Here is an 11,546-nt window from a genome sequence, read left to right on the forward strand (position 1 = left end):
GTTTACCTAAAATTGTGATTAATAAGTCCACCCTCTGGTTCACAGGATTTATAGCAGACCAGAAGTGGTCAGGAGCTTAGTTTTACAGTCATCTGAGTAATGACACCTTCAGCAGCCAGTATCATTCCCAACATACTGGCACATTGAGCATCACTGTGACTCAGAGGAGGTTTACTGCAGAGCACTATCTTCACTTCCTATAACATCTTTATTTAAGTTTCTCTTATAAGCATGAATCCATAGGTGGCCAGTGAAATTGCCTGTGATCACAGCACATGATGTCATGCCCTCAGGACTCTGAAGCAGGTTGTCAGATGTAAATGCTGCACACTTGCATATTGTTAAAACATTTTGTCAGTATTACTCACTCATAATCACCAATGTTGGCATCTATAGTCACACCTGAGAATCTTGATAGTGAAACTCCCTTTTCAAGATACAGTATGATCAGACTCCTCTGCCATGTGAAGAACAGGAGAACAAACAGCTTAAACTGAAGGTAGGGGTGTTTAGAAACATTAGAAGTAAGTTATGTAGAAATTTCCAAAAGAAATAGGATTCCTATTAGTTTGGATAGGAAGAGGTGAGTAATACTATTAAACACTTACCTTCAAGTAAATTGAGTGTGCTATTTCCAGTCATAAAGATACATTTTTGGGTCTGTATAGCTCCAAGCTGCTTCCATGTGTCCCTGGCAGACATTACATTTATTGTGCAACTACCAACCTGATCCTGCAGAGGCAGCCCTGGGTCACAGATCAGCAAATGAGAGAATATTTTTCTGCAACAGCCGCACATGAAATAGCTTAAGTGTTGCTTTCAGTGAAATAGGTGATGAGCAACATTACAAGGTTCATGTTACAAACCAGGATTAGTTTAATCTAAAGTGGATTAGGGTAAAGGGACTGTGTTCCTGGTTAAAGCAGCAGACAGCATTAAGTATCAAATCGGAAATCTGTATTAGCTGAAAGGTCCAAGAGTTAGAATTGTGCTTTACTGCAAATAGGTTAGACAAGTGTTGCTTTTTTTAAGATTAGTATAAGGAATAAGGTGTCAAGCCACTAATGCAGACATTCTTACATAGTATATAGGACTATAACAAGAATAGGAACCTCCTTTGTTGTTGTTTTGCGGCAGTAATAGGTAGTACCATGTTATTAAATTACCCATGTTATTAAATTAGCTGGGCCATAGACACAGAAGTATTAATGCAAGAGCTCAAAAACACTGTGGAATACTTTAATCAGACAGAATGGGCCAGATTCTGCAACACATGGAGCATTTCCTAAGGGGTTTCACAAGTAGCTCCAGGCCTTCAATATCTTGCATGATTGGACCTGTGGCATGTACAGGAAAAAAAAGGTCTGTCCATGTAGGGGGTGAAGCTCACAGCATTCCAGGTTACTGATGTGTGACGTGCTGGTTGTGATACATTCAGTAGTAGTGCTTCCAGTAATACAGATTCTTTCAGTTATCCAGACTTTAAAAGTGTCTGAGGTCACTAGGAGCATGCCTTTATTTGAATGTGCAGATCCGGATCTTGTGAGATGCCTGTGAAGATGTGTGAAGGCCAGTTCACCCACCTTGAAGTTCCATTTGAAAGCAAGAAGAGCTGTAAACTGCAGACTACAAGCAATACTGCTGACTGACAATGGGAAGAAGTAGAAAGAAGTAAATTGTTTTTGTAACATGGAAATGTTTGTCACATGAAACCACAAAGAAACCATTGAATGAATTTCTAAACAATGGCCAATTCCATAACGTATCCCATCATGAAAAAAAGGCTAAATGCACCACACATTTGGCAGAGCCCCTTGTTGTTTACTGGTGACCTGGGTGTCTGGAGAGCTTTAAAAAACCGATTGTGATCCTTTTCAGATACTTACATAGCACCTCTCCATATATCCTCTTTAAACAAAGAACTCTTAAGCTCCTACCCATTTTATCTAAACTGAAAAACAATGCATTCTGCAGCATATCCCACAGGTAAATGCAAATCTTAAATACACACTTGAGCACTTCACTGAACAGAAATTGGCCTCATTCACTTACATTGGCCTCATTATTTTTTCTTCAGCTGTGTTAGGATGTGATGTTCTTTAACACCTTAGCCTTTCTTTGAAGTACAGATATGGCTAGAACTCAGGTCGTCCCCAGGTGATTTTTCTACCATTTTGAATGTTGTCTCTTATTTGAATAACCATAGCATATCTACCAAATTATTTATTAGCCTTGCAAGACACAGACTGAAGTCGGACAGAAATTTTATGACATCACAAGGATTTGTCAGCAAACTGACTGGCTGAGCCACAAACGTTTTGTTTGAAACATCTTAGATTCAACAACATTTTTCCAATCTATCTTCCCCAGACTGGGGACATTGGAAGCCCTAGGTTTCTGCCCTAGGAAAACTGGCTGAGGCCTGGAGGACAATGAGAGTCCAAGCTCTGGAAGATGTCTGCCATACGCAACATTTAGGCTGTCTGCTATGGAGCTGGGAGCCTGAAAGTCTTGAGAGTCCCTCTTTATGGCTAGGTACAGATGTTCAAAAAGCCTGAAGCTAAATCAATTTAAGTTATGCAGTTTTCTGTAAGAAGCGTAGTTGAGATAGGTGGTGAGTCTGAGTTCCCAGCTCCAAGCCAAGAAAGCGCAAAGAACCATACTTGGAGCCAGAATTCTCAGAGCTTCCAGCCTGCTTGCTGTCAAGCCAGGAAGGTCTCCTAGGGTCTTTGGCACAATGACAGCGTGCTTGGGACCTCACAGAAGCGACACATCTGGGAGCCCCCTGCAGCTGCCCCTTAATATTCTTGTCACTTTCAGCAGTGTCAGTTAGCAGTAAAAGTCTGGACAAGAAACCCTCTTTTCTGCCAGCTCTAACATTGATGCTCTCTTGGGGGAGAAAGGGAGCTTTACTTAAAATGCAAAGAAATTCTTGAATTTCCAAATATGATAATATACTTGGGCAGTCCCAAGGATTTTGCTGTATGCTTCAAAGATGCAGCATGGACTTGCTGTAGTATTGTACTAACTGCAGAGGCACTGCAGACTGAAGGGGTTTTTGGGGGGGGGGTTGGGTTTTTTTGCAAATCTTGATTGAGTAGAAACTGTCAGGCATAAAATTAAAAGGATTTACACTGTTTATGATGGTAGCAGTGCAGGGTGAAGAGATCCACCAAGACCTCTAAATTTTAGGATCTCTGAGATCCCCAACAACTTAAAACTGTTTCTCCATTATTATTGTCAGCTTAATCTGCTTTGTGTTTCAAATCAGTACATTTTTCTTTCATCAAATTGCTTCCTTCTAATTTACTGAAAAATCCAATAGACTCTTTCCCCTTTTCCTCCCAGCCCTATTCTGGGGCGGGGGAGGTGGAATCCTTGATTCCATGTGATAGACTCTCTCTTGCAACCCCTCAAACTGTGAATATTGTGGAGGTGGTTAGTCTTCATTTTGGGGCACCCAAACCAAAAAGGATAAGCTTAGTATGCACTTACGTTGGAAATGCATCAGGGAGAGCTGAAAGTGGAGGAAGAGATATTGATGCTAGAAGACTGAGATTAATACAAATATTAGAGTTGCTGTAAAAAAGCCTAACAGCAGTTACACTCTAAACAAGAAAAACTGCTCAGAGCTTATTCAGCAGATATCCTGCTACAACCGGTGGAAAAGTACATTTTTGCTATGTTTAACTCTTGTTAGCATTGCACAGACAGCACAATTCTCTTCCTTTTCCTGACTCAAATAGATCTGTTTACGTTCCAATTAGTTATGGAAGTCAAATAGTTTGTTCAGGTTTCCAAAGGCTTAATTTAAAGCTCATGGGGTTGCTGAAGTGTAATTGATTGTCCTTTTCAGCTTGCGAAAGATATATTACTGTTGCTGTGGTGGGAGCAGAAAGGTAGCTAACATGTCTGCCAGTGGTATTTGTACCAAAATCCTACTTTTACATGTAAATTTGGAAGAAAATATTGAGAGGCAATAACATAGAATGCCTGAAATATCATGTGTGTAGAGTCACTTTAAAAGTGAAAAACATCCTGGAAGGAGGATCAAATATAGCAAATAAACAAGAACAAAACCAGAGAAACTAAAACTACTGAAAACCTACTCCTAAGGTTTTTGCTAATTACTAGGTCTGTTAGGCCATATGTAGACGAAACAAGGGGCACATGTGCATGATACTTTAAAGCAAATTAAATGCTTTTGCACCACTTTAATGGTGTCAGTGTTTGCACGCATAGGTAGTGTATTGTGCAGTAATTCCAGCCACTGTAGTAAATTCGGCGGCGTAATATGCCTTAAATGACTTGGGGCACAGCAAACTAAAACTCTTCTAAAGTGTTTTAGTTTGCTGCCCTACAGCTGTGGAGTGAAGCACCGGGCTCCATGCAGCTCAGGGGCTCTGCAGAAAGCCCTGCAGCCAGCCTAGCAGCAGCCCGGAAAGGCAGGCTGCACTCCGGAGACTGCCTACCTGCCTGCCTGAGCTGCATTAGGGTCCAGTGCTTCCCTCCATGGTTGTGGTGCCCCCAGGACCACCCAAACTGGGTGCCTGTGGGTAGGTGCCACCTGGTGGGGGGGGGAACCTGCCGCTGCCATGAAGGGACGCACCAGTTCCCCCCCCCCTCCCCCACTCCCAACAGCCCAGGGACCACTCCACCTGCCGGAAGCTCGCCCTCCCCTCCAGCTGCCAAGGAGGCAAGTAAGTTCGGGTGTGTGCATGACACTGAGGTTTAAAGGGCCCTAAACTGAAGCGGTGTTTTTAAAAACTGTCTGCTTTGATTTAGGGCCCCTGTTTTGTCTACACATGCCCTTAGAGTAACAAATAGGGGCGACATCTTAATAGATGGCAATAGTGAGTGAGAGGGACCAGAAGTAGCTATGTGTGTGGAATGATTTGTACAGTTTTTATAGCACCACTTAAAAAAAGCAGCTTTTATTTTGGCAGGTAATAGATTTTTAGGAGCACGCTGAAATACATTAATTGTAAACTTACCAATGGAAGATGTGATGTGTTAACAAACTCTACTATATTTCAGAGCAAATGTTGGGGTAGGATGCAATAAGTAAGCATTTCCCCAGATGTCAAGTCAAGAATGTCATTTCAATGATCCTCTTAATTGAAAAGAACAAATAGCAATTGAGACTGAAGTGTGCTTTTTTTTTTTTATTCAGAGGACAGATACATTTTGAGCAGAAGTGATAGACGCTTCCCCTGTATTCTCTTGTTTCTGTCCTCCCATCTGTTCAGCATACCACAACATCTGAATTGATATTTCTTCAAGCAGGAGGAGTATTAGATAGACTTTAACCTACCAACTTCAGTTACTACCAACAGTGAGGATGTTGCTTGTGATGCATGCCTGTTCATGAAGAACAGGAATACAGAGATAGCTAGCCTTTCATAGGCCAAACAGCTAGGAATAAATAACATCTTAATGCCAGCCTTGGACAGAATTGAATGGGTAGAAGCTAATGGCTCAATATGCCCTTGCTGGATTTTGTTTTTTTTTGGACAAAGTGTTGACTAAAAAAAATGAATTAGTGATGGTTTTTTTAAACTTCCTTGTTGTTTCTGCTTAGAACCATCACTCACCTCTACATGATTTGTAACATCTTTACATATTCACTGTTTAAGACTTAGTATTAACACATCTGCATTTCCCTTTGGGTACTCTACAGGAGTTGATTTCTTCTTATGTCAGTTAAAACCTGAATATGGGCTACAATATAGGTGACTCTATTAAGCACTATCTTTTCTGAACTCATGAATGTGCAAGGTTGACATAAATACATTTTTCAGGCATTGAAAGACTTTCCAGAAAACTACAGGAGGGAGAATATCTGTACCCCTGGGAAATGCTGCCTGCAGTTGTGTTTCAGGGCACATCATTTGCATTGGGTTTAAATGTGCTAATGCTGTATTTAGCTGTGGCTCATTCCATATGATTGTTCACCTGGTGAGCTAAAGCCAGCTAAAACTATTACAAAAATGTGATGAAGTCCTACAGGGCAAAACAGATTATTACAAAGCATGTAATTAAAAAAGTAATTTGGGCCACACTCTGGACAATTTACGGCCTGGCAAAAGTGAGTGTGATTTCCAGAGTTTCAAATCACTAGCACTGTTTAGCTCCAGTACAGAAGCTAAAAGAGTAACTCTCATTTGGTAATAATTCTTGGCATAATATTTGTCTATTCTCTTAGGCATGCAAATTTCAGTTGTTTAGACATAAAACTACTTAAACATCTGATGTTCTTTGGATAAGGTTTACCTTCCTCCAGGTAAACCAAGCAAATTAAAACATCATAAAGCACAATTTTAAGCGTCACAACCAACAGTCAAATGTATTTTTTTTAGTAGTCCATCGCTTGAAATTATAACATGCACACACATGCACTTAAACACAAATGCTTTATTATTAAAAAACACTGCCTTGAATGGCCTGTAACAAAACTGTAACCAAAATACTTTTTAAAAAATTCAAGACACAGCGGTATTTGTCACAATACAATAATCTGCCCCCAGCCACCTTGAAGCGCTTGCCAGAGCACAGTTGTAAATAGACTGTGTCACAGACTGTTCAGTTTTGGATGTTACACTATGTAAATATGGAACTTCATTGAGTCTTTTCGGTGCAAAATCTTTATTTAAACTCTTGTGACTACAGTAGACAAATATTTACAAGATTAGGAGAAATAATGTGCATCTTTCAATGGTATTTACATTTAAACATAACAGTTGTTTAATTGACTTAAAAAAACCCAAGAAAGTACTCCCCATCCCTCCCAGTGACTGCAATTGATGCATGGGGAGATACAGCCTTTGAGGTGAAGTTCAGTGATATTTCAGATAAAGGTATAGATGGTTCTACTGTTTTGTTTAGTGCAAACAATTGTGCTACTCTGAAACAAACATTTTACTGTCAGAAAAGCATGTATGTAAAATACACAGACTATGATCCTATTTTCCTTATGTGGGTTGGCTCAGTGACATTAGTTTGTATATGTGCAGGCAGCAGGACTAGACCCTGTATTTTGAATTGAAAACATTACATTTGATTTTCCTACAAAAGAAACATCCTTAATTTCAGTTATTTTCCAATTCAATTTTTGCATGAAGACTTTTATATTCAGCACCATAAATGTCACTTTCTGCCTCACACCCCTTTGGGCACTATACAAGGTCAGAATTTGGCTGGCACCTTTAGTACGTTTAGAATGAATCCAGGAATGGTGCTTGCCATTAAACTGCTAATGTCACCACAGTAACTAAGTACAGTATTGGCAAATACTGAGGTAACACTTTGATTAAATAGGTCTTATCAACCTTTCTTACTGTAGACACAGCTAACTTAGCTGCAGTCATGTTAGGGTTTTTCTTCTATAAAAATACCATAGCGATATTACCGTACCAACAAAAAATTCTGGTTTAGACCAGAGCTATGTTATGGGCATTTTCTTAAGGACAACCTCTGAGTAGTGCAGGCAGCAGCTGTGTGAGTCATGTCCCACAACTCCCTTGCAATACTTTTGTTTTATAGGCCCTGGCCTTTCACAAATATACTGTCAAACACATGGCTGTTTTTTTAATTTGAGTGAGTCTTCTGTGTAGCAAGTTTGGAGCTTCAAGACACTTCAGGAACTTAAGGTCTGCCCCTGAAGCAGGTTATACTGCAGGTCCCAGAGACAACACACTAACATTAGCCATCTACCTCAGAAGCTTTCCTCTCAAATATCCATCCTTCCCTTCTGTTTCTTGCAGTTCTTTTTTATTTAAACTTCAGTTCCCTCCCTAGGATACAAAGTAGTATTTGTACCAATACCGTTGTAGAAATGTGTGTTAAATTGATTGAGCACTGAATTGCTGTAGCCAAGGTGGCTGGAAGGCACTGAATTGGACCACTCTCCCAGACTATGGCTTGGGATATTAGAAAGTGGAGAGTATGAATTAAAGCCTACCATGTTCTGTCCCATTTTGTCAGAGGGCTCGGTGCTTAGTCCCAGGGGCACAGATCGGCTCACTGAGCTAGAGCCATTAACATACGCTGTCATACTGGAGAGGAAGCTGTTGAGACAGGGGCTGCTAGATGACGGAGGAGGAGATCGTTTCTCAGGTGAACTGTCAGTTCCAGGTGAGGAGCTTTCCAAGACATCTTGGTGCTCTGTAGCCTTTGGGCTGCTACTCAAGGCACTGTCTTCAGATTTCTCAAGTGTGAGAGATGCTGTGCTGGATCCAATGTCAGACTTTCTTTTCCTCTTCCTACGAAAATTTCCATTGTCAAACATCTTCTCACAGTTTGGGTCCAGAGTCCAGTAATTCCCTTTTCCTATTAAGAGAAACAATTGCTTTTAAATATTAAGACCTGTATTTGTATAGTACAGAGCAAATTCCTATGGCTTTATGTCAAGTTCAGTCCGTTTCACAGAAATCTAACATTTGTTCAGCACGCTTTTCAAAAAAGAAAAAAAGAGAAAAGAAAAAGATCCTTCTCACTTAAGCCCAGCAAAGATTAAAAGTTTGGGATGATTTTTGTCTTCCTTGCTCACTGTAGTGAAATCAGTGAAAGTTTGGCTTGAGTAACAGCTTCAAAACACTGTTGATCATTTGAATTTATGGCACAAAGGAATCAAATTCTGCCCTGAGGCCCATTCCCTTTTGGCTTCACTGTGATCATGTGGATTACTAACATGATAGAACAGAATCTGGCTCACAGTTTGGCCAGTTTTAAATGTCTCCCAAGTGATTACTGCTACAGCTGTAACTAAAAAAAAAATAGCAAAGGGACTGGTAACAATGCAGTTCAGATTCTCTTTCTAAACTAAAAGTTGACTATTTAGAACAAGCAAGCAACCCACCTGCTCTGCTCTTGACAATTATTGGTGACTCCATAAAGCCAAAAAATTTCCCCTGATGTATATATCTGTCTCATCCCATTTCTATTAATTATGGATTAAGTTAGCTGTAGTAGCATGCATTGTGCCAAATGGCTTTTGAATATCTCTTTCTCAGCTAGACTGCTCTGTATTTGTTAAACTGTGTATGCACAGCATACTGATTAACACTCAGGAAAACCTAGAGCAGCCAAGAGTTGCCTTCCCTTCAGGGCATGCTTCATTAGAAACATAATGGGCCAGATTCAGATGTCAACCACAAAGGGAGAAACTCCATGAAAATAGGTGGGAGTTAGTTCAGATCTACTCTGAGGTCAGTGAAACAGAATCTGGCTCATTGTCTCTCTCTCTAAAATATGGGGGCAAATTGGGGAAAGAGAAGAAAGTATTAAAAAAAAAAAAAGTACCTGGATCATCTTCATCTCTGGGCACCTTCTTGAAGCAATCATTGAGAGATAAGTTGTGCCGTATGGAGTTCTGCCAGCCTGCTTTGCTTTTATTATAGAAGGGAAAGTTGTCGGCCACATACTGGTAGATCTGGCTGAGTGTCAGTCTTTTTTCAGGTGCTCCATGAATGGCCATGGCAATAAGAGCAGAGTAGGAGTAGGGTGGTCTGACCAACTTCATCAGCTCCTCTTGGGAAGGGAGAGGAAGCCAGCCCAAGTCAGTCCCCCCCAAACCATGCATGTTTGGCAAGAGCTGCCTTTGCATCCCATAGGACTGAGGGATGAAGGGATTGCCATTGGATCCTGGGAGGTATGGTGGCGGAGTAATGGAGGGTCCATTTAGCCAGAGGTATGGGTTGGGAGTGGTATTGTAGTCCACAGCCTCAAAGTTTGTAGGTCGTTGTGGGCTAGGAATATTCTGTGGATGGAAGAAGTTCTCATAGTAGAAGTTCATCTCGGGAGGTTCCTGGCCAATATTTGGAAATTGCGGGCTGCAGCGTGGAGGAGAGTGTGTCTGCGGATCAAATGAGCTCATAATCTATCCCTAACAGTCTACCAAGTTACAACACACCTGTGGTAGTCCTTCCCTGAGACAGGTGCATCACCTGTGCCCTTCCCCAAGTACTTATGCACCTGTAAATGTTTAGGTTTGTGCTCCACGCTCCGCCCAGTCGGCTCTGACTGGTTGGAGATCAGCATGATATCCTTTTTGGAATGTTGGCAGCTCAGGCCAGGGATTGAAGTCACATCAACCCAATTTGTGAGTTACAACTGTTTATCTTTTTAAATGAATGGAGGAATTTTCCACTAATACGATGCACACAAAGAAAGCTTAAGGTGCCTTGAAGTTAAAACTCATAACCAAGGATCCATCTCTTCATACCCTTTTAGAATACAAGGCCAGCCTTCAGTAATTTCTATTTTGAAGTAAAGCAATTATGTACTGCTGTTAGCAGCATTTTGAGATAGAAAAGGCATTCACACTATTCAATCAAACTGTAGGTGTAGCAAAAAAGGCCATACCTTTTTTTTCCCTGGTGCAATTTTAACAGCAGGGTAATATGCACATTCCTCTGAGCACTCAGAAAACTATAACTCAATTCTGCAAATACTTGCTTTCATGAGTTGGTTCATTGATTTAGATGGAATTGCTCACTTAAGTATGGACAACCACTGTGAGAAAAACTTAGTGATCAGTCCTCATCCTTTCCTTATAACTATCCAGTCAATAGTGGTTGGAAATATCCGCTGAATCTTCTTTCCTAATTTTTCTATACCTGATTCTACAGCTGATCAGCTGGAAATAGGGACCTACACAGTTAGGGTCCTCTTTCAGGGTTGGGGCATAAGTTTGCAGAACTTTCCCAACAAAATTTCCAAGGAGGATATTTTCAACAAAACTCCCACTTTAGCTACAGTGTAAGAGTTCTGTTTATACTGCTATAAATATCAGGTAATACTATTAAAAAAAAACCCCAAACCAACCCTAAGTGGCAGCTTATATGTATTTACACATAGAAGGAAGAATAGTATTGCAATCACTTAAATGCCTTTGCCTGTTGTGGATAACCCTTAGACTGTGTGACTTCTTGCATTAGAGACTAAGCTATACTTTCACTTTGGCACTTACACAGAAGCTTTTGATTTTATTCTCTTTCAATATTTTCGTTACCCTAGTACCTGATAGAAATCTACCCCCACGCTTTTAGAATCATATGCCTCATCAGTAATATATTTACTTATTGATTTATTCCAAGATGATGTGTAGATAAATGCTTCCTGATGAAAGAAAGTTTTGAAAGCTCACTCTGTTAAGAAGCCAGTAAGGTCGCAGTAAGGTTATTTGATTTTGCAGAAGTTTTGGCTTTGGCATCTGAATTCAAACCTACTTTCACTTTATGGCTCTGCCACAAACCTACTTTCTAAGTTTGGCCAAATCACTTAATCTTCTGGGCCTCACTTTTTCAGTTCTTCATGAGGTTACTGGGAAGCCCTGCACTACCTGCAGTTTGAAATGCTTGACAGCAGTCAGTAGAAAAGCTCTGCTGAAAAATGCAGAGTAATGCAGGACAAGGCAACTTTCCAGTCCAACAGCACTTCTGCAAGGAATCTTGAATGAGTATATTACTGTAGTTGACTTAAAGCCAGTTTCAGTTAGTGAGAGTGCAGGCAAACAAGTCCACGTTTTAATTTGAACAACTATTCAC

General features: G+C 40.5%; 1 protein-coding gene across 1 annotated transcript; it reads right to left on the reverse strand.

The window, feature by feature from the left end:
* Positions 1-6,414: 6,414 nt before the first annotated feature.
* On the reverse strand, positions 6,415-9,910 carry FOXI1 (forkhead box I1). The gene is made up of 2 exons (XM_006271966.3): positions 9,301-9,910; positions 6,415-8,328 (listed from the first exon to the last, which is right to left on the reverse strand). The coding sequence occupies exons 1-2, from the start codon at positions 9,872-9,874 to the stop codon at positions 7,775-7,777; spliced, it is 1,128 nt and encodes a 375-aa protein (XP_006272028.1). The 5' UTR covers positions 9,875-9,910; the 3' UTR covers positions 6,415-7,774.
* Positions 9,911-11,546: the final 1,636 nt, after the last annotated feature.

Source organism: Alligator mississippiensis, chromosome 9 (assembly GCF_030867095.1).
Source record: "Alligator mississippiensis isolate rAllMis1 chromosome 9, rAllMis1, whole genome shotgun sequence".
NCBI classification, from domain to species: Eukaryota; Metazoa; Chordata; order Crocodylia; family Alligatoridae; genus Alligator; species Alligator mississippiensis.

Bases quoted from the DNA above. Each gene is read 5' to 3' on its own strand.
- FOXI1 (XM_006271966.3), bottom strand. From the start codon at position 9,874: ATGAGCTCATTTGATCCGCAGACACACTCTCCTCCACGCTGCAGCCCG. The intron at 8,329-9,300 runs GTACTTTTTTTT...TTCTCTTAATAG, and splicing joins CAGAGATGAAGATGATCCAG to GAAAAGGGAATTACTGGACT.